Genomic DNA, 23,516 nt, shown 5'->3' on the forward strand with positions numbered 1-23,516 from the left:
GCTGAGAGGAGAAGCAGCAGCAGCAGCAGCAGCAGCAGCAGCAGCGCTGGACGGCGCCTCTCGCTCCAAGAGACTCCTCTGAGAGGAGCGAAGACGCGGAGGCGCGTGAGGGAAGAAGAAGAAGAAGGGAATTACTAGAAAGCGGAGGGAGAGCGGAAAGGAAGGTGCGGGGTAGGAATAAAAGAAGGGAAGAGGGTGATGAAAAACAGGAGCGGATAAGAAAAGCCGGAGGTCTTCGTGGGCAACCGGGAGGCTCCGGTGGGCGCTTGCGGGTGCGGAGAAGCAGCAGAAGCGCTTCCCGCGCCAAAAGGGCACGTGCTGAGAGCGAGCGCGCGCGCGAACTGCGGGGGCGCCTGGGGAAGAGGAAGCGCGCGCGAGGAGCCCGCCTGCCCTTCGTCTCCCGCGCTGAGGGGGAGAGAGAGAGAGAGAGAGAGAGTTGCACCAGGCAGCAGACGGCCGCCTCCGTCCCAGCGAGCTTCGCCGAAGAGAAGCGCCGTCCTTCCTGAAGGCACCAGCCCTTCTTCTCCGTGGGCGCTTTCCTCCTGTTTGTCAGCGCCGGCCTTCCGGGCGCCATGAGCGGCTGCCAAGCCGTCGGGGGCTTCGGCACGTGGGACTACGTGGTCTTCGGGGCCATGCTGCTCATCTCGGCGGCCATCGGCGTGTACTACGCCTTCGCGGGCGGCGGGCAGAAGAGCTCGCAGGAGTTCCTGATGGGGGGCCGCAGCATGTCGGCCTTGCCGGTGGCGCTGTCGCTGACGGCCAGCTTCATGTCGGCCGTGACGGTGCTGGGCACCCCGTCGGAGGTGTACCGCTTCGGGGCCAGGTTCAGCGTCTTCGCCATCACCTACGCGCTGGTGGTCATCCTGAGCGCCGAGGTCTTCGTGCCCGTCTTCTACCGCCTGGGCATCACCAGCACCTACGAGGTAGGAGGAGGGGACTCCCGCGAAGCTGCTGAACCTCCCGAGGTTGCTTTCAGGGTTAATAGAGTTCCTTCGCAGTCAGGACCTCCAATTCTGCTCTTCGGATCATCCATTATATTTTAATATCTTATTTACAACCTGCACGCACAAACAAATCAAGGCAGCGTGCAACAAATGCATATAAAATCAGCAAAGGGCATCCATGAAAACACACTTAAAACATCAATAAATGTTAACGGGTTAAAAATAGTAAATTTACATTTCGTTTCCGCATTGTAATATATATATATATATATACACACACACACACACACACACACACACACACACACTTACACAATGGGGACAGGGCACAACAAATGCATAAAGACTTTCCATCTTGTAGCCCCACTTTTCAGCCCTCCATTTGGAAAACATTAGCTTTAAAGAGTCTTCTGAAATCTTCATGTAGAAAGCAGCCAAAGGAAAAATCAATGAAAATCCCAAAACAATATTTGTAGATCTGTTTGCCTGGTTCTTGTGGTAAACTAGTTAAATCCAAGTGCCTGGTTTATGAATTAGGCTGCACATGTAGGTACATGTTCGTGCAAACATTTGCCAACGTACAAATCTTATTGCCGTCAATTAAAGACAACCAGCCCATGCCCTGCCACCACCACCACTCCCAAACCTCTCTCACTCAGGTAATGGGAGTTAGGAGCAAACCCACTGTAAAGCAGTGCACCTATCTCTGAGACCATTTCCAATTTTAAGTGATGATTTCTTAGCCCCATAGCAGCTTGATCATTTTTGCTATAGGGCTTATTTTTGTACCCTACGCTATATGAAGCCATTTGGAGAAGTCATTATGAGATTTGGAGTGAATTGTCATCAGTATGCTGATGGTACACAATTCTGTTTCTCTGTAACATCTGAGTCAGGAGAAGGTGTGCAGATTCTGGATCAGTGCCTGGATGCAGTGGTGGGCCGGATGAGAGACAATAAGCTGAAGTTGAATCCATCGTGGTCTCCTTGGGCCACGTCTCCTTGTCTGGGAATTGGAGAGGTGAAAGACTGCACCCTTAAGGAGCAGTTTTGTAGTCTGGGGAAACAACAAGCAGCGTTAGTGCCTTCCATCAGCTTTGAGTGGCTCAGCAGCTACAACCATACAAGGATACATCAAGGAGTACCACCAAGCCACACACTTGCTCCTTAAGAGAGAGAGAGTGGAACCTCACCCAGAACAGGTAACTTAAGTTATCTTCTAGACATGAGAACCACCCACTCAAGGAGCCTCTGTTGAGCACAGTTTATTTGGCTTCATCTAGTCTACTACTGCATTCAAATGCCGATTGAGAGCTTTCACAGCCTCTCCCAACTGAGCAGGTGTGGGGAACTTTTATCCCTCCAGCTGGTGCTGAACTATAACTCCCATCATCCCTGGCCATTAGTCTTACTATCTGTCAAAAATCATCCCTGCTCGTGCTTAGGGTTTTTTTGTTTTTTTTGTTTTTTTGTAAAAAGAGAATGATTTAAATAGGACTTTCATACCTGAGATTATTTGCCAACCAGCTTTTACTGATGTCTTTCACATTTTTAATTTGGTTTTACTGTGTATTTTAGGCTGTATGCTGCCTTGTGATATTTTATATGAAAATGTAGTCTATAAATATTTAAATAAATACATACAATATATATATAGTTGCAGTAGCAGGCAAAAGAAAATAAGGAAAATTGACTACGATCTGAGCAATCAATTAATAAATGGAAAATCAACCCCTTTCTCCTCCAGATTAATATAATCTTCTTCAATGTGAAATGAACTGTTTCTTTCACGACTACATAAAAATTGTTCATTACCGTTTTATGTATTTACTTTTACAGTATTTAGAACTTCGATTTAATAAATACCTCCGCCTGTGTGGGACAATTCTCTTCATTATACTTACGGTAAGGACATTGATTTAGAAACCTCAGATATTAAGAAATGTATAAATCAAACTAATTGGGTGGTATTCAATTAAGTTTTACTTGGAGGAGTAGACCCACTGAAATCACTGTTACTACTACTGTTTCTTAAATTTATTATCTGCCCTCACCAGTGAGTGCCAGGGCATGTTACTACTACTACTACAACAACAACAACAATGTAAAATTCATAAATTAAAAACAAATAAAGCAAATTACAGGCATAGGAATAGGATGGGTCCTGAAAACAGACATCTCAAGTATCAAAGGCCAGGCTAAAAAGATAGAAAGAGATGCATCTTCAGCATTCAATGAAAACCGAATAGTGAACATTACAAACATACCTCTGTGGGGAAGAAGTTCCACAACTTAACCTAGTCATATTCATTAATTTCAGTAGGTTTACTCTGAGTAAAACTTGTTTGAATGCCATCCATTGTTATTTAGCCTAGCGTATACGAAGCATGTTTTATCTAGTAGCTGTAATATAAGCTTGACATTAGAAGCTTCAGTTGTGAGATTGTGAACAAGCTTCAGTATAGTTATTTATATTAACTACAATGAGGCAGAAACATACTGGGGTAATCCTTGCCCCACTGAAATCACTGAGAGTGTTGTAACTCATTACAAGACATAAATATTTAAGGAACTGTCAAAGGAACTCTGAACTGAACATGCGCCCCAGTGGCACAATGGGTCAGTGCATCTGGCTGTTAACCAGAAGGTTGGTGGTTCAAGCCCACCCAGGGTCAGGGGCATAGGGTGCCATCTCTGAGGGGGGTGACAAAAAGGCACACCGCGGGGGCTTGCCCCACTGCCCCGGAGGATTGCGCCGCTGCAGCCGCATGCAGAGTATTGCCCCACCCCCCCAAACGGAGGATTGCACCCCCCCCCCGGGTGCACGGCATGGCTGCTGTTCCGGGTGCCCATGCAGCCAGGTCCGCCACTGCCCAGGGGTAGCTGTGGGCAGGATTCCTGCATTGCAGGAGGTTGGACTAGATGACCCTCAGGGTCCCTTTCAACTCTACAATTCTATGCTACAGTGTAAAATATTCTTATTTCATTTATACAGTCGTACCTTGGTTTTCAAACAGCTAGTTCTCAAACATTTTGCCTCCCGAATGATCGAAACCTGGAAGTGACTGTTCCAGTTTTCGAACATTCTTTTGGAAGCCGAATGTCCAGCGGGGTTTCCACAGCTTCTGAATGGAATCAGAAGCCACACTTTGGTTTTTGAATGTTCTGGAAGTCGAACGGACTTCCGGAATGGATTCCATTCGACTTCCAAGGTACAACTGTATATCATGCACAAGGTGCCTCAGTCTGCAGACCTGGCACTTCTGCAAATGTCACATAATATTTGTTCTGCACCTGTAAGGAATTGATAATTTGTGATGGCAGCACCTATTCTTTGAAACTCCTTGCCCATTCATATTAGGCAGGTACTTTTGTTGTACAGTGGAACCTTGGTTCTTGAATGCCTTGGTACTCAAACATTTCGGCTCCCAAATGCCGAAAACCCAGAAGTGAGTGATCTGGTTTTTGAACATTTTTCGGAAATCGGATGTCCGATGCAGCTGTCGGCTATTGTTTCCAGGGCACCTGCACCAATCAGAAGGTTTTCAAACGTTTTGGAAGTCGAAGGGACTTCCAGAACAGATTGCGTTCTCTGTTCAGCACTTGCTAAAAACATTTCTGTTTAAGTTAGTCTACTCAGACATGTAAATTTTAATTTGTAATATTATTATAATAAATTATAATATATTGCATTGTATTATGTATTATATTTTAAAACTGCTGGTTTTATTCCAATATTAAAAGGTTTTGGTTAACTTGTTTTTAGCACCTGACTTTTTTTGGTAATTTTAATGTATATTTTATGTAAATTGTCCAGAGGTTTTGATGATTAAGTGGTATAGGAATGCTATTAAATAAGCAAATATGGAATAGCATTGGTGATAGAACAGAAGCCTGTGGGACATTCACAGCATGAATGCCATGGGGCTGAATGGGTATCTGCTGTCTGATAGTGATCCTGTAGAGAGGAGTGGAACTACTGTGGAACCCCTCTGTTACAGCAGCTGCAACCCTCAGTCTCCTAGTCATCCAGTTTCCCAAACGTCTAAGTTCATTGACCCTCTGAAGAGTTTATTTAGCTGTCATCAACCTAACCCAAATTCTTATTAATGTACATTGAAACAAAGTAAAAAAAACCAATATCTAATCAACATTTACTAATCACCCATCACCGTTACTAGTAATAATAGAATGTAAACTACAACAAAATAAAACAAGCCTAGCTCTGAAACTTAAAAGTTCCAAAGTCTTTTAAAGACTTCTTGAAGCTTTTATCGCTTTGCATCTTTAGAGAAAGGAAAGTGAAGTATTTGAGAGTGTTAAAATTGTTTAAAAAGTGAAACTGCTCCTGTATGAAGGTTTTGTTTTTAGCAATAAAATGGGATGATCTTTAAAATGTTTTGTTTGTGTCTGTATCCTCTGTTCCAGATATTATACACTGGAATTGTCATTTATGCCCCAGCGTTGGCATTAAATCAAGGTAAGATGAATAAATGAGTTTATGGTAACAGAGCTTATTCTTTAACATCTGTTATCAATTATTGTATACAGCAAGACCTATTATGAAGCCTTTGTATATTTCTGCTGACTTCAGCAAAGGTTTGTCCATCTAAAATTCCAGCATCAGAACAGCAGCTATGCTTTGAGAAGTAACTTCTGGCTAACTTCTGCTTTCATTACCATGCAACATAATGTTGTAAATATTCTAGGCTTAATGGACCCTAAATATTGTGGAATGATGGTTTCATGTGGATTTTAAAGAGGGGAATGCATAAACTATGTGGTATAGTTATTTCTTGAAAAATATACATGGATGGTTAATTCAAATTTTTATATTTCTTGATTTACTCACTGCATTTCTAGACTAGATCCATCAAGAAGGGCAGTAGTCATATTAAAACAATAAAATCAATATAATAATAAGAATTAAACCAATAAATATAAGCCAAACAGTTAAAACTATATCTATGAAACTATTTATCAAGTATATCTTTGCAGCAAGGGTTCACAACTCAAATCACCAAGGCAGCCATTTTTTATGTTCAATTTCTTGAATTTTATTCATTACATGCATAACCTGTCTTTCTTCCATGATGAAACTGAAGGGCAACCACACAGTATTCTCAGAAAGTCTCCCATCTAGTCAATCACCAGTCTATGACCTTCTTAGTTTCAGAAAGATTTATATATCATGCATCTTTAGACCAGCTTTCCCTAGCTTGGTGCTTTCAAGATGTTTCGGACGGCAACTTCTATGGCAGCATGGCAGCTTTGGGACATGTCTTGGGACCATGGTTCTGGCCCCTACACAGGGAGTCTTGGTAGGCTACAAATCAGGACAATTATCAAACATCTGGCAAGCCATAAACTGCACCCTTACAGGTCAAATTAGAATTGCCTTGGTGGAGCAGAGCAAAGTCCATCCACCCTATAATTTTGTTTCCAGCAAAAGCAAGCCAACTACCTCTGGCAGCTAATGAGCTGAGCATGATATTGGTGTCATTTAATTGTTGTTTATTGAGAGGATCAGATATCGTTGCCTCTGTGTGCAGGTTCTATTTAGTTAACATAGTCAATAGCATCTGTTGTGCAGAGTTGTTTTATGGGCATAATTCCAAACAAGTCTGTATGGAAGAATCGATCAAAGGCCAAATTGTAACTAATTACCACTAAGAATTATTTCCAGTGCTCTTTGTATCTACTGTTCAAACACCAAAATAAACATCTACCATAAAAAACTTCATTCCTTTACACTTTATATTTTCTTTTCTAGTTACAGGATTTGACCTGTGGGGTGCAGTGGTTGCAACAGGAGTAGTCTGTACCTTCTATTGCACACTGGTATGTTTAAAATTCATTTTATTATTGCATATAAATATTTTAAAAATCGAATGCAAATTTTCAAAAAAATATTTGCACCCCATAAAATTATTTTATATAACACTGCAAAGGTCTTGCACCGGTGCCTGGAAGCCAGGATGGGCTGAACCCTGACAAGACAGAGGTGCTATGAGTGGGCAGTTCTCATATCTGAGTATTAGGTGGACAACCTTTTTCTGGAGGGGTTGCTCTCCTCCTGAAGGAAGAGGTTCGTAGTCTGGTAGTACTCCTGGATTCCAACCTGCCACTGGACTCTCAGGTGGCTTCAGTGGGCAGGAGTGCTTATGCCCAGTTTAAGCTAGTTCGCTCAGTAGTCCATTCTGTAGTGACTCCCCATCCAGACTACTGCAATGTGCTCTACAAGGGGCTGGCCTTGGAGACAGTTTCAAAGCCACACCAAATGCAGAAGGATTGGTGAGTGAGTGAGCCCTATGGGATCATGTGTCATGGGTCCTGAAAGTGCTGCACTGGCTGCTCATGAGCTGTTAGGACCAATTTAAAGTTTTAGTACCAGACCCAAAGTCTTGAATGGCTGGAACACAAGTACCTAAAAGAGTGCCACCCAAGGCCTTACAAGTGGTAGGGGAGGCTCTGTTGGTAGTGCTGCCTCTGAGTGTAGCAAAGCTGGTGATGCTGTGTTGTCTCCACAGCAGTGGAATGGCTTGGTTAGAGAAGTGCATTGATCTTGTTAGGTCCTTCAGAACATTAATTCTCCAGGGCTGGGGTGGGGGTTCTCTTCTCTTCTGATACATTTTTTTGACAAAGAAGTAATCTGGGTTGTATATTAATCTATCTGTTTTTCTCCACATAGGGTGGTCTAAAAGCAGTAGTTTGGACGGATGTTTTTCAAGTTGGAATCATGGTAGCAGGTTTTACATCTGTGATTATACGTGCTGTGGTTGTTCAACATGGCATTGAACCAATTCTAAATGATTCCTACCATGGAGGAAGATTAAATTTATGGGAGTAAGTTTTTTATTTGTTTCAGCTACAGTATTACAGCAGAATTTTGCAACTAAACCTTAAATATATTATTTAACTTATGCATCACTGTAATCAGTGTCATTTATTCTAGGTATATAGGATAAGGTTATTAGTTATCTTATAAAGCATTCATGAATAAAAAAAGTAGAGTTTTTTGTGCAACATAAACAATATAGATAGTTATTCACTTTGCAGAAAGGGATCATTTCTTCATTTCTAAGAAGCTTTAAGGTTTGTTTGAGAACTGCTATAATTTTGTATTACCCTTAAAAATGAACGTGCTCGTGCCAAAACCTTAGATTGAAAAAATTGTTTTAAAAATCTACATTGAGTCAGGGAAAATCTTGAATAGGCCATACTGGATGCAGTGTGGTGAACTAGCATTATCACTATCTAACCAACACTACTAACTAAGCCTGTACATTTCTGGTGATGAGCAGGGAACTGTAGCTGATAAAGCAGCAGCCTTGACATTTCATCCAAACACAGATGGAAGAGAGACTTATTTGAATGACTGAGCATAGGGTTGACTTCATTTCTGAGCTCACTCTGTGGTAGCAGAGCAATCCACCTTCTGCACCACCACCATTGCATCAGTGTAGTGTCAGTTGACTTACTTCTTCCAAGTAATTTGAGGTCTAGAATAGGCGACTTCTCAGTGACTCATTGCGACAGACACATTATATACATTATCTTGTATCCTCTACATCTTGGACTCCATGTTGATTCCAGAGCTGTTTTCACTTCAGCTGCAGCAGTCTTAAGATGTATGTTCCTTGCAGCTGTGCTTTGAACCCTTGCCCATCCTGGCTATATCTAGCTGGCCACAGGCCTGGCAAGGTGCCTACTGATTGCTCCACAAGTACCTCCTGAGTTCCTTCCAGGTAGTCGTCCCCAAGCTTATGAGAGTGGCTGAGGTAGGCAGTGGCAGGAAAAAGTGACAGTGAAAGGGAGCACTACAGCCATGTGGCATTTCTCCTTCCAGCACCAGGTCACTGAAATACGGGATGGGGATTGTACTGGTCCAGGAGGGATCATTGCTCCTGTGACTAGCAAGTTTGCCAAAGAAGCCCAAGGTGGCACTTGGGGGATGCCATCTCACTTAAACATCTCCCACGCAAACTCATCAGGTATGGGCATGATCTTGGCTGGGTCAACATTCCCTGCCACCTTCAATGACCTAGTGCTGAAAGGAGAATCACTGGACTGTATGAATGCATAGATTGAAAATGGGATGCCCTGCCACCAGTCTAGGGTTGCCATATTTCAAAAAGTGAAAGTCCGGACACAAAAGTTGTTGAGCTTTTTTTTTAAAGGAAAATTAGCAAAAACGACATTGCCAACATAGGTTTTCCTGATTTCCGCCCAGTCACTGCTTCTGACGTATGACAACACCACACCAGTCCAAAGCCACCATGATACAACCAATGCTCTTATTCATAAGGAACTATTGCATCTTGAATTATGTATTTCAAATATTGTGTGTGTGTGTTATTTTGGAATTAGTTGAGTTTAATATTTAACCATTGTTATTTTTCCAATTTGCTTGCGAACTTTGAATGTGAACATGGAAAGAGTCTAAAGACCATTTTTTCACAGTTTTATTTCCCTCCCTTTAATTTAGTTTTAACCCTGATCCTTTGCAAAGGCATACATTCTGGACAATTATTGTAGGTGGGACTTTCACCTGGCTTGGAATATATGGAATCAACCAGTCTCAAGTTCAACGATACATTGCCTGCAAAACCCTATTCCAAGCAAAGCTGTAAGTTCATTATTTTGACCGACTGGCTTAATCTGTTCTTTGCAAAACGTTTCAATTTTAAATTGCATTCTTGATATTATGGGTTTAAAAAATCTAGTCATAAAAGATATAAATGACCTGTTTTCTATTTTGTGAACCTTGTCAAAAGCAAATACACATGAACAATTAGATTAGGGTAAATTATAGCTGTTTGTAGCTTTGTGTCTTTTTTTAAATTGTAAATGGTATAAATACTTGAACATTTACAAATACAGCTTACTCCTGCGCAGAGCCATGCAATAATGAATCTTGGTTTATTATATGGACAACTCCATCCTAATTATTACATCAAAGGTTACTTACCATTGCATCCGCGACAACATCAATAATAATTAGCACCAATTACCAACTGATTTCCTTAGGGCTGTATCCTATGGTATTGCTAATGGTAAGGCTTTCCAGTTTTCAGCAATTTCCACCTGCCCCACAGCTCCCATAATCTGTTTTGGAAGGTACCTCTAGATCATATTTAGGGAGGGGTGTGAAGGCCAAGGGAGTTGGAATTATACTAATATGTGAAAAAATGGGTGTATAGACACCAAAAAAGAACGATGCTTTTGACTTTCAATATTGCCTTGCTATTGAAGAATGTTACAAGAAGCTAATTGCAATAAGACCAGGCCAAGTCAATTTCACCTTTTAATTTGTTTAGGTAGGATCAGGGTCAGTCAATGCTGGATCATGACTAGTGCCATGGTAACAGTAAGGGAAAAGTTGCTTTTGTTGCTTCACAGAAATGACATTCTTCACATACTTGCTTAGAATAACACTTTTAGAGAAAAGCTGTCAGGACTTCCTGTATCTTAAAATACCATAAGCAAAGCCTGCCAACTGTACTCAGACCAGAACGCTAGCAATTTATACTAGTTTGATTAAAAACAGTCGCTGGTTTCTGGAAACTACAGGAAGGGATGCAACACCACTGAAAGATAGAAAGTTGCTCCTGGTTGATCTTAGAAATAGAAATGACAAAGAACAACAATAAGTCATTCAGTGTATTGGACCCAAGCAGTTTAGCTATCGTAGTTATTGTGAAAATGTGTAGGCTTGAAAATGTGTAGGCAGTATGTGGTGTCTGCTCAGCAATCAGAGCAAGGCATGAATGGGATTTTCAGAGGCGAGGCTCAGTAAAGACTCTCCTCCCTGAAAGAGAGGGGAGTGGTTGTGGGCGGGAGCCCGAGCACCGCCCAGCAGGGGGGCATTTGCCCCCTGCCTCCAGCTCACCTGGCTGGTGCTCACGCCCCCTCCTGTGGCCATCCAACCAGGTGCCACAGAGGGGGCGTGTTCAGCAGCCTTTTGCTGCAGCACTAGCCTCTCCCTGGCCTCATTCCTCATCGTCGTCCCGTGGTGAGTCACCCACCCTCCACTCCCTTTTAGTTAGGGCCTAGGTCATTGGCCTTGCTATGGACCTTAGGTTGGTCGCCCTGGTTGTCCGGGGGGGCTGGTAGGAGTTTTTCCATTTGGCATTAGGCTTTTTGGTTTTTTCGCCTACCTCGTAGCAATCGTCACAACTTTTTGTGGTATTGGTGGGTAGGTTAGGCATTGGAATAATGTGTTGTGGTGTGTCGAAGTGCTAGGTGTGGCCATCGCCTATGCCTTCAATGTTTAGGGGTATTCCGTTAAAGGAATCTGGCGGTCGTGTATTCTGTCCGATGCCTGCTTGGCGGGAGGCCATGGCACGACCCTCGGTGACAGCAGGAGGTGAGCCTATAGTTGGATCAGCATCAACAGGCTCCACCTACTGGTGAATAAACCCACTTGTTTCGATCCAATGCCTAAGCCAATACCTTTTCATTGCTGTAATCAATAAAGTTGTGGCCTTTTCTAGCCCGTTAACCTTATATCACGTGTCCTTGTGTTTTCATTTCACTTCGCGGGGTCGGGTCCTCGAACCACAAATAGAGGCTTTGCTTTAAATGTACTCTTGAATGAATGGAAGGCACTTACATTCCCAATCCCCACCTATTCCCTTTTGCACCCTGTCCCAGGGGTCTCTTGATCTTCATGAGTAGCTACTGGGGGCAGGAGCATGGGAAAGAAGAGGCAGGAGACCCCTGTTCTCAGTAACAAAGCTAATATCTCTATGAACATGCAGTGATATCAGAGCAGCAATGGCAAGCGGGAGCTCCTCCAAGTGACATGTGACAGCTTGTTTTAGCGACATGTACACAAACACACACATGATTGAATGTTTTCCATTGCCTTTTTAGCTAAATAAACCAGTAAGTACATTGTAACCTAACTAAGGTTCTATTTTCTTTGGCTGCCAAAGAGGAAGCGAGTTCAGGTACAGTACAGCACACAATTACACAATACTATAACTGTGATTTACCAGGTACTTCCCAAGATTAAAAATGTTGTTATTTCCTCATAGATCTCTTTATATAAACCTCTTGGGACTATGGGCAATTCTTGCATGTGCAGTGTTATCTGGATTAGCAATGTACTCCATTTATAAGGATTGTGACCCTTGGACAGCAAAATGTGTTTCAGCACCAGACCAGGTTTCGTATTTAACTTTCTAATACATATAGAATATTATCATACATATATACTTTAGAAGAGCAAAAGAAAGTACTGTATTAGCATTGTAGTTTTTGGTTTGGCACTGAGATGTGATATTGAGTACATGGGCTTACTAAGTGAAGCCACAAGACCACTCATTGGAAAGAAGGGCAGGGCCAGCCAAATACATTTTGCTGCCTGAGGCAAAGAGAAAAAAATATTTGCCCCTGTTCCCCCTACTCCAAGTAAACGAACTGATTGAATTGGCAGGTAAATCTTACTACAACAATAGCAATGGGATAATGTCCTTCAGCACACCTGAAAGGAGCAGGTTGGTTTTGTTATTTGGCACACATAGTTCCGATTTCTGACAGAAAGGAATGGCCAAGAGGCTCAGGAGAAATAGGTAGCTGCTGCTTCTCCCTACCATTTGCTGCCTTAGGCAGTTGCCTCACTATGCCTTATGGTAGGGCCAGCCCTGAAGAAAGAATGGCATTACATATTTGGAGCCAGTGTCCTCAAAAGATCTTGCATAATTCAATACATGAATGAATGCTATTCTAGGTTCCAATTGCAATTTTGTACCTAACTTCTTGTGCTGGGAAAAAAGATTTAAATTGTATATGTATTTAAGCTTAGAGAAATGATAAAGAGTGAAGATAGTGAAAGTTACAAAAATGAGGGGAAGACAACAAAACTGAAATGATTCTATAACAAAATTGAAATGATTTTATAATTTATATGTATATTGCTTTTTTCAGCTCATGCCATATTTGGTATTGGATATTCTACGTGATTTTCCAGGTGTGCCAGGACTTTTTGTGGCTAGTGCCTATAGTGGAACATTAAGGTAAATTAATCCTGAATCCATTGGAGTAAGGGAGAAATGTTCTTAATGAATTCAGATGACTACAGTAACCTTTATAAATTTAATCAGTGGATTAATCAATATAGGCTTCAATCTTCTACCCACTTCCCTGATAATAAGGGAATGCTCTGGGAGAGATATATCGGCTGCAATCCTGTATACTCACATTTGGAAGTAAGCCCCACCTAACATAGCTGGATTTTCTCTAAGTAAATAAATACATATAAATATAGGCAGTGCTTTTTTCTGGGAGTGCTCAAGGGTACACAGTACTGTCACCTTCCCCAAATGTTAACAGTATGGCACTTACTTACTGTAATGGTGATTACTGGCACCTTTTTTTCATTTTCTTTCTAAAAGCGCTTAATATTGGGTTAATTGATGGGAGCCTATTTCAGTTGGAGAGAGCTTATTTTACTCAGTGTGGATGTGAGCACTGAGAGTATATTACTGCTGATCTGTTACTGTTAATAAGGCAAAAGTTGATGATACAGGATTTGCAGAGAAATAAAGCTGTTTTATCTGCTTAAGAATTGCCTTACTGAGATTCCACTGAAACTTATGATACCACTCAGAAACAAAGGTTTGTAGTTATAGCCTCTCCTGATATCACTTGTAGATCACATTCACTGCTTCATTATTCTGCTAGTTATTAATGTGCTAGTGAAACACTATTCTGAGCAGGTACAAAATTAAAATGTACTATATTTAATCTTCCTTAGTACAGTGTCCTCTAGCATCAATGCTTTAGCTGCTGTGACTGTAGAAGACCTCATTAAACCTTACCTCAGATCACCCACTGAAAAGAAATTATCTTGGATTTCTATGGGGATGAGTAAGTCTTTATCTTTTCAAGCTTCAGGAGCCAAGTCTTTATTTTCTTCTCAGATATTATGGCGTTTATAGTTTCCATTAATGTTGATAAAGTTAACATTATATTACTCTAACATGTTTTTATAGGTAACTTTTAAATATAATTAAATAAATTTATTTAAATGAACTATTAGAATAATCAAGGTTGTTGTATTATCACCTGTCTTACAGAATTATCTTGCTTCTTGCTATTAAGCAGGTGCACAAGCCTATTCATATCACCTATTAAATATAGTACAATTGGCTGTACAATCAGAAAATTAAGCAAGCAGGGCTTGCAAGCAGATATCCAATGCTGAAATTTAGTAATTTACAGTACAACACTATGCATATTTGCTCAGAACAGTGGCAGACTTTGGGCTTTGAAATTTCAGCGGTGCCTTGTGCAATGCCAAAATTTGGTGCACCCCTACCTTCTGTTCTCAGTCAGTGTTGCAGCACCCCCTATGGCACCCTCTTGGCTTAGTGCCCCCCTCTGCTCAGAAGTAAGTGCCATTTTGCTCAATGGTGCATCTGTCGGTGCCATCTTAGGGGCCGTAGGCACTGGCGGAGGAAGAGGAGTGTGGGGGGAGTGCCCTGTCCCCAGCAGCGCGATCCCCAGGGTGCCATTGTGGCTGCCCCCCACCCTCGCTGGGTGCCCCGCCCCTGCGGGCATCGCACCCCGCCCCCAGGATGTGCACCAGCCATGCCCCACCTGCTTTCCGCCCTCAGTGCTGGAGCATGAAGCTCCGCCACTGGCTGTAGGAAGTGGTGTATGTGCTGCTCTGTCAGCAAAGATGAGGTCTGTTGATGGGACAACACCTATGTCACCCAAAGGCCAGCGTGAATTACCTGTTGCCAGCATTATATCAGTGGTGGTGTGGCATGACGTCCCAGGAGCATGGTATGTTGAAGGGGCTATGAATCTGCAGGATGCAGAACCCCTTGTTACCCTGACACATTCAGAAAACGGTCCCCAAACTTCATTATTCCTAGGGCTGCCATTGTTAGATTTTTGGGGTACAGGCCTGTACTCTTGCATTCTGTAAAGCTCTGTGGACATTGATGGTGCTCTAGTAATACCAAATAACTAATATACTATTATTATTATTATTACTACTGCTGTTGCTACTAACAACTGCAGCAGCAGTACCAACAGGAGATTGCAATGGGCATGAAGTGTAATATGGATGTGATATGTAAAGGCAGCATTAGTACACCAGGATTATATCTAACATTCCTGAACTTTTGGAATGTTGTTGCTTGTTTCCAGTGGGCACAGTAGCTCATATAGATGAATGTGTGGCTAGCACAAACTACTAGTTTGCCTCACTGCAGCATTAGTGCATGGCTGTCACTCCCTGACTGCAAATTATAGCTGTGCGATGGTGGATAGTGAATCATGAAAATATCAAGCATTTATAAATCATTTGAGGACAGTGAACTCATCTATAGACAGCAATCTCCTTAGAGGATTAGATGAGGAATGTAAATGATTCATGTTGTGAACTTAACTACTAATACTCTAATTTACTTTGTAAGGACTAGTATTTCAAAAACTTAATTTCCAGTGGTGTTGCTTTGTAGGTTTTGAAATGTTTTTATGTGATTTTTTCCCAAAGCAAACAAGAACATGATCTTTTGTGGATTGTGATTATTCCTAGATATAATCCTAGCTGTTTTGTTATCAACCGTTGATTTGCTATCAAGAGTCAGTGAAACAAAACCCACAGGGCAAAACCTGCAGTGAGCGTTCTATAAATCTTGTGCAACACTTCTATAGTTTTTAATGGGTGCAAACTAAATTCACGGTTCGTGGATTGTAGGTGCAGAATTCTATAGGTGCCATTTGACGTTTCTGTATGTATCACTCATTTAGGTCTATTATACGGTGGAGTGTGTATTGCGATGGCTGCCTTGGCATCTCTTCTAGGAGGTTTGTTACAGGTAGGTGATTAATAATTCCTCAGTTCACATTAATTGACTGGAAGAACAGGACAATCCAATGGATTAAGTTTTATTCTTTATACTCCAAACTGCTTACTTTGGCAAAAGCCTTAAATTAGATCAAGTAATATAAGAAAATGGAGGACTGCAGCTAACTTGTTTTAAGATTGCAAACTTATATTCAGTCTAGAGCACACTACTTTTCATTTCATATTGGTGGGCCAATGTATCAAAATCCATGAATGCTATAAAAAGTGGATACTGAAATCAGTGGGATATTACGATAAAAGGCCAAACTATAACAGTAGTAGATTGGCTTTTAAAAGCCCCTTTTGAATCTCCTATTATATTCAAATGGATTTAGAACAATTGGTCCATAGTTACTATGATTAAGCTAATTTATTACAAAAGAATGCACATAACCAGCCAAACAGATTTGTATAAAATGGGGTTTTTTGCAATGTTTTGGAACAGTAAGTTTAATGATAATGTTCAAGCTTAGGTTACTTTCAAGCTACTGTAACACTCTTGAGTATGTTTTCATCTTCAGTTTATTTCATTCATTCATTCATTTTTTTAAAAAAAGGTAAACAAAAACTTTCAGGAGGGCTTGATAGAAAGGGGCAAAGGGGCACTTGGCAAGAACCCTTTCCCTACATGTCATATCCCTGCTCTAAATCACATGTCCCCTAAATGGCTTTTGGCACCAATGGTGGCTAAGGAAAGTTAAGCATCACCTGTCACTTCTCTTTATCAGCTATGACTTCTTGAAGCAATGTTTAACCTGTTACTTTCACCTGCATACGTCAGCAGTAGTATTTATTCAGGATGTCTAGAAAGTGATTACAAGGAAGCTAAACATTGGTTTTCATTTTCTTAATGTTCAGCAGCACTGTTTTTGAGGACTGATATTTCTAGTTTTACTCTTTCCTCAGGCAGCTCTCAGTATATTTGGCATGGTTGGTGGACCTCTCCTGGGACTGTTTTCTTTGGGCATCCTTTGTCCTTTTGCCAATCCTGTGGTAAGTGTTCTTCCTGTATTTTATTTATGACAGAAGAGCAGCCTGTTGTATGTATGCTTGTATAGATGAATATATGTATCTATTTTCTATGCAACCTTTTTGATCCCAAAAGGTCCCTATGGTGAAATGCAAAATGAATTTAAATTGTAAACACACACACACATGAGCAAGAAATCAAGCAAGCCAGAACAAAGGGAACACATAAGCTTGACAAAGGTCAGGCTAACAATATCAGCATTTAGCCTGAAAAACTTGTATCACATATGAAGGATTGCCTCTGCCCAGTATACCTGAAGGAGCATCTCCACCCTCATCGTTCTGCCCGGATGCTGAGGTCCAGCACCGAGGGCCTTCTGGCAGTTCCCTCGCTGTGAGAAGCAAAGCTACAGGGAACCAGGCAGAGGGCCTTCTCAGTAGTGGCGGCTGCCCTGTGGAACGCCCTCCCATCAGATGTAAAAGGGATAAACAACTACCTGACATTTAGAAGACATCTGAGGGCAGCCCTGTTCAGGGAAGTTTTTAATGTGTGATATTTTAATGTATTTTTAATCTTTGTTGGAAGCTGCCCAGAGTGGTTGAGGAGACCCAGCCAGATGGGTGGGTACAAATAATAAATTTATTATTATTATTATTATTATTATTATTATTATTATTATTATTATTATTATTATTATTTGTCTTAGGTGTCTACAGCCCTAAATGTGTGACTAACAGAATGTGTAGTTTAACCCTAAGTGGATTTCTTTCCTGTGTTTTGAAATAACAATGGAGCATGGGGGATAATGCGGGTTGCTTTTATTTCTCTCATCTTTCCCTTTTCTTTAAAGTTTGAATAAGATTGATCTTTCTGTTTTATAGGGTGCATTTGTAGGTCTCATGGGGGGATTTACAGCTTCCCTTTGGGTTGGAATTGGAGCTCAGATATACCCTCCACTTCCCAGTACTGCCATGCCATTAAATCTTTCAACGGTAGGCTGCAACATAAGCACCCTAGGCACAGAAAACTACTGGAATGGCTCCTTAGAAACTCAAGCTAATGAGAGGTAAATAGTAGATCTGTCAAATGTTATTTGTTGCTGACAAATGTTACTGTTCTTTGCCCAATAGCATCTGATCAAAATGCAATCACATTAGAAGTTTTTTCCTGTTTGCATTGTTGGGAGGCGAATAAGGACTTTGTTTTGCAAATCACACACAGAGAAAATGCTGAGCTTTTGTTTTCATATGTTACTACTGCATTTATCTCATATATGTACGGTAAACCTTAAGAGCGCTTATCATCATCATCAATAATTAAAAAGAGTAAGATAATTAAAAACAGTTAAAAACGCAAATACAACAAATACATTTAAAACAAGACTAAAACCCTAACAAGTGGACATGCATAGTAAAGACCCATTTATCCAGTTGGATAAAGCCTGTTGGATCAAAAATGTATTCAATTGCTAGGTTTTGACTGAAGTCTTTCTCTGGATGTTCAGTTTTGATTATTGGATATTGTTGATGTTTAATTTGTATTATTTATCCCTGTTTGAAAACCTCTTAACAACAATATTTAAATTAAATAAGGAATATGTATCAGTTTCCATTTTCAGATTTACACTGTAGAAAAATAACAATATATCTATCTGTTTCCCCCCTGCAGACCTGCCATTGCAGATTATTGGTATTCCTTATCTTATCTGTACTTTAGCACAATTGGAACCCTGGTCACAGTTGCTGTGGGAATAGTGGTCAGCCTTTCGACAGGTATGTTAATTGGTTGTGATTTTATTGAAGTAAAGATTATTTTCTAAAACAAACTGAACTCTCACATCTCTATATAAACAGCTCCTTCAATTAGCTAAAAAGAAGGCATTCTACCAAGTGGACTGACAAAGGTAGAATTCCTCATCGCTCTTTTGTCCACTTGCTGAGTTTCCATCGTGGCACAGAAAGATATTTCATTTCTCTGCAGGTAGCATAGCAACCAAGCAGGCTGGCAGATGACAGACCTTTCTGTTGTTTTTTTTTTAAATAATTTTTATTAATTTTCATAAAACCAAAAAACACACAAATAAACAACACATGACTTCCCCACGCCTCCCCTTCACTGCACCCCTATTTCAGAAATTTTTAGCAATCCTTCATTCCTTTTCAATATTTCGTTTCCCTCAAAATTTTCTTAACTTAACTATTTACAGCTATAGTTCTTTATTTCTTAACCCTTAACATTTTATCAGTCCGAAATTTTGCAACAGTTCTTAAGATATAATTTAAATTTTTTCCAGTCTTCTTCCACCGTCTCTCTCCTTTGATCACGGATTCTGCCGGTCATCTCTGCCAGTCCCATAAATTCAGTCAGATGACAGACCTTTCTGATTCAGCTAGGGATGGAAGAAGGCCTCATTTTTCCATTTGCTCTGTATTTGTCACATGCAACACTGTTTCTGTTGTTCTGCAGTTCATCTTTCACCCCAAACTGCATTATTTGTTTCATTGTTACAGTGAAATTGGGTAAATTATGTAATTTACATAATTACTTATGTAAATTACTTAAGTTACATTGTCATTTCATTATTCCACTCCATTAATTTCAGTGCAAAGGAAAAGCAATGCAAATAGAGGAAAAATATGTAGTTACAAATCTTTTGTGGACTAAAAGAAACAACAGCAGCAAATGCTGATAATTTTTGATGGATTTATTTATTTTCTGCATAAGCGAACATTGGCAATTTCCACTCCAGTTTGTTTTCATCAGAATTCTCTGACAATCCTTGTTTCAGCTAGCCATTACTCTTGATTTGGTTCTTGCATAATCTGTTATGTTGCAGTTTTTTGTTACCTGTTAGTGTTTATAACTTTTAAAGTTACTGTTTTATTCATGTAAATCACATTGGATGTCCCTGTTTTAAACAGAAAGCCAAGGTATATATATATATTTCAATAATAAATTAATTTTATTTATAATTTATTAATTTTATTTCTACCCTAGCTTTCCTCCAAGGAGCTCAAGGCAGTATATATGGTTCTCCCCTTCAGAAACATTATTTGTAATAATCTCTGTGCTTTGGATGAGCCTCTTTATCCTGGCTGAGATTTTCAGGACCACTCTATTTCTGTGATTCTACCTTTTGTAAATTATTTTTAATGTTGCATTTTAAATTGCTGTAACCTGCACTGGGAGCTTAGGGTGAAGTATGGGTAATAAATTAAAGTAATAATAATAACAACTACTAATTGGATGTTTTTCAGGAGGATTACGGCAGACCGTGGATCGGAAATTCATGCTCACCAAAGAGGACTTTTTCTCTAATTTCTCATTTTTGAAACCTAAACAAGTAAGTCTAGTTTTCTATTTCATTCTTCTTGGGCAGTAAAAGATCCATGTTTATTAGGATCCACATTTTATCCTAGTAAGTGGGGAGGGATATTTGGGGATTTTCTTGAGGGTGTATCATTGTTCCCAAATGGTAGCCATCATGAATGAATGAACTTCACTAAAAGCATATGGTGGGAAGGGGAACGGAATGGAACACAATAAAGTAACCATGGCTGGTTACCTAGCTCGAACCCAGAATCAGGAGGACTTAACATTGCAACATTTTACTAAAGTTCCCACTAACAGTCTTATATAGATCAGCAAATATACTGTGCCATGAATGTTCATAAGCAGGTGTTTTCTGTATCAGATACATGATGTAATTTGGATATTTCAACATTATATGTATTGATTTTCATGTGATATTTTTATTTACATGCAGAGTAATACAAAGGTGGGAGAGGGGGATAACCAAAGGCAAACAAAGTACCCTTTCCTGTGCCCAGCTGCACTCCCTGTGACTGAGTGGAAACTGTGCATATTTAGAAATAGAGGGAGCTGTCTTATGCCAAGTCTGAGGCTGGTTCATCAGGCTCAGAATTGTTTCTCAGCCATATCTGAAGGAACAAAGATTCAACTTGGGACATTAATGGGAAGGAATTAAACTGCCTCAGTTTGTTCCCCCACTGTCAAGGGAATGGAAGGGCATTGGACCTTGCAGATCCACAGTGTCCTGTACTGGCTACAGACTTTTTCCACAGCCATATGGAGGAGTCCTGAAAAATCAGATCCAAGATAATATTTTCCTGCCATCAGAGAGGGAGACTTGATGCCCTCCCAGGAAATATTCTTTGTGAAACCTGGGAAGACCTTGAAGTGTGGAGTTCATGTCGTACTGTGTTTATATTTGTAAAAATATTCCTGTGTTAGCTGTAATCATGTAGTGAGCAAGTTGTCAGCAGCACAGTGAACCAAACAGTACTGCTAGACATATGGAGAAGCAGGAGAAGGCCATTTTTGCTTTGTCATGTGTCCATGAAGTGAACACCTGTACACAGTATATCATTAGACAGTAGCAATGCAGGAAATTGTCATGTGGCCCACTACAAAAACATATAAGGAAGAAATACAAAGGATGAGCTTATATATGGCCATAATTTTCCTGTGTAGGTGAAAATAAATCAAAACAAAAAACCACCAAAATGCGTATGTCATATAGAAGATTATGTAAGGAGTTTATTGCCATGATTATACAAAATTTGGAAGAGATATCAAACCACATGCAAGAAATTTATACCCTATCTAGTGAGTTTGTCAAAAGTTTAGTTGGTAAAAATATTGAAGATTCTTCAAATATATTTATTTACTGTAATCATAAACAGGTGCTGTATGGGGCTCCAGTGTTTTTCCATCAAAGACACTGATCAGGCTCAAACCATTGTTAGTTTTAACAATGGTGCAGGCAACATGAGATGCTCCTAGGCCAATCCATGTGTCTAAATATGTATATTATTAAAGAAACAGCTGTGGCAGTGTGGTACAGAAATATCTTTCTTATGAGAATATTCTTGCTTTAGTGTAAAATGGTATATCAGAATTACATAAGGAACCAAAGCTGCTAAAGAATGATCTGTAACATAACCCTTTGGGAAGGTAGAACCTGTCAAACAAGTTTCGCTAACAGTAGTTTTGTGCAATGCTTTTTGTTGCAAATAAATCTACTAGGCTTCCTTGTCTAATCCACCAACAGAATTAAAACAGAGAAATACCTCTCTCTAGTGGTCATATATCTTAAAGCTCATGCAATGATTCTATTATTATGTCATCTTTTCTCACAACTGTTGGCCTGAACAATAGAAGTACTGTACCGTAATTTCTTTTTATGCCTGGTGAAAATAGTCTCTGGGTGGAATTTAGGAAAATAGGTTGTTTGCCTTAAAAAAGCTCAACTTTTGTGTCCTGAATTTAACTTCTAGAAATAGGGCAACCCTATTTTATGTTATTTGTACCAGTGTTTCTAAAGCAATGGGAAGGGAAGGGCGGCTTTAGAGCAACTTTCATCCATAATGGGTGACGCCAAAGATCCTTCTATTTTCTCAGGATTTATAATGTATTGTTATTTTAACGTAGTGTAATTTATTATATTTTATTTTGGTTGCTGCGTTTTATTATGTTTTTGTAAAACACCCTGGAAGCATAGGAAGGACATAAATCATTATATATTTATAACAAAAGCTTTACTCCTCAAAGTAAAATACTATTTTCCCCCCAGGATGAGAAAATCAAAGTTTTAAACTGGAAACCATTCCCTGTGACAGATGAAGGAACTGACAATCCAGCTTTCAATCATATTGAAATGGATTTCACAGACAGTAAAGAAAAGGTCAACGGTGCTCATATATGAAAATCATCTTGGACTCTTCATTGAAGTTGGCAGCTACTTGACATTTATGCTTATGAATGGAGAATAAAATTTAACTAATGACACCCCCCCCCACACACAATAGTCATTACTACTGTGAGACATTTTATTTTATATCTGAACTTCACACCATCTTGAAGGAAGTAATATATTGGACAATATGTAACTGAAAAAAGTGGAAGTACTGAGAAGCAAATTTTGGAAATTAAAATGTAACTCAATATGCAATGAGAACTGACTTGTGGATATACCTGACCGTTTCACTTACCTACTTCAGGCTGCAGTCTTGTGCACTCTTACTTGGGAGTAAGCTTCAATAACTGAGTGTTATGGTAGCATCTTCCACAATATGCTACACTCCAGATTTTGTTGTCTTTTGTATGCTCTTCCCTCCTTTTCTCTTTTGCATCCTATTCCATTCACTCTGCTGTCTTGGTAAACTACCTTCTTCCCTCTTTGCCTTGTACATTCAACCTTTCTGCCATAATCCACACAATTTGATATTCTCCAGATGTCCCCCCTGCACAGGTGAAAACTGCCCCAATTCCTCTTATCAGTGCTGCCATTACATATTTTCTGTTACAACATTAGCATTCAATGCTTCTAAAAAGAAGTCTAATTCTACTTCTTCATCTTAAGAAAATAAGCCTTATTCATTAAAATCCCTTTTTATAACCTTCATTCTGTTTGTCCTCCTCCTCATTGCCTGACCTCACAACAAGATCTACTGTTCCCAAATCTTATTTATATTTATATATTCCTTGTCTTCAACATTAATAATTGTATTTTATATTTTACTCTGTATAATTTTGGCTACACTTTATGTCAAATATGATGTGCTTCTCATTCAAAGTGAATATTTGAGCTTCATTTGAAACTCTCTGGGATGCTTAATATTTTGCCGTTCAGTTGTGGTTAGATTTTGCAAAATTTAATAAAAGAGCTTCATTGTCTGTTTACATGGACTTTTTCCTCAGCCCCATGCTC

The 23,516-nt window shown here is 40.0% G+C and overlaps 1 protein-coding gene across 1 annotated transcript; it reads left to right on the forward strand.

The window, feature by feature from the left end:
• Positions 1-401: 401 nt before the first annotated feature.
• Positions 402-23,488, forward strand: LOC309350965 (sodium-coupled monocarboxylate transporter 1-like). The gene is made up of 15 exons (XM_081878263.1): positions 402-923; positions 2,784-2,849; positions 5,373-5,424; positions 6,718-6,785; positions 7,636-7,790; positions 9,433-9,573; positions 11,987-12,116; positions 12,879-12,967; positions 13,708-13,820; positions 15,717-15,784; positions 16,720-16,806; positions 17,665-17,849; positions 18,452-18,555; positions 20,041-20,126; positions 22,380-23,488. Exons 1-15 carry the CDS (start codon positions 573-575, stop codon positions 22,509-22,511), a joined length of 1,827 nt encoding a protein of 608 aa, XP_081734389.1. The 5' UTR covers positions 402-572; the 3' UTR covers positions 22,512-23,488.
• The last annotated feature ends 28 nt before the right edge of the window (positions 23,489-23,516 follow it).

This window comes from Podarcis erhardii, assembly GCF_964252035.2.
Source record: "Podarcis erhardii genome assembly, chromosome: 10".
NCBI classification, from domain to species: domain Eukaryota; kingdom Metazoa; phylum Chordata; class Lepidosauria; order Squamata; family Lacertidae; genus Podarcis; species Podarcis erhardii.

Excerpts from the sequence above, each read along its gene's own strand:
- LOC309350965 (XM_081878263.1), top strand. The coding sequence starts at position 573 with ATGAGCGGCTGCCAAGCCGTCGGGGGCTTCGGCACGTGGGACTACGTG. Across the intron at positions 9,574-11,986 it reads ACCCTATTCCAAGCAAAGCT|ATCTCTTTATATAAACCTCT; the intron begins GTAAGTTCATTA and ends ATTTCCTCATAG. Across the intron at positions 15,785-16,719 it reads TTCTAGGAGGTTTGTTACAG|GCAGCTCTCAGTATATTTGG; the intron begins GTAGGTGATTAA and ends CTCTTTCCTCAG.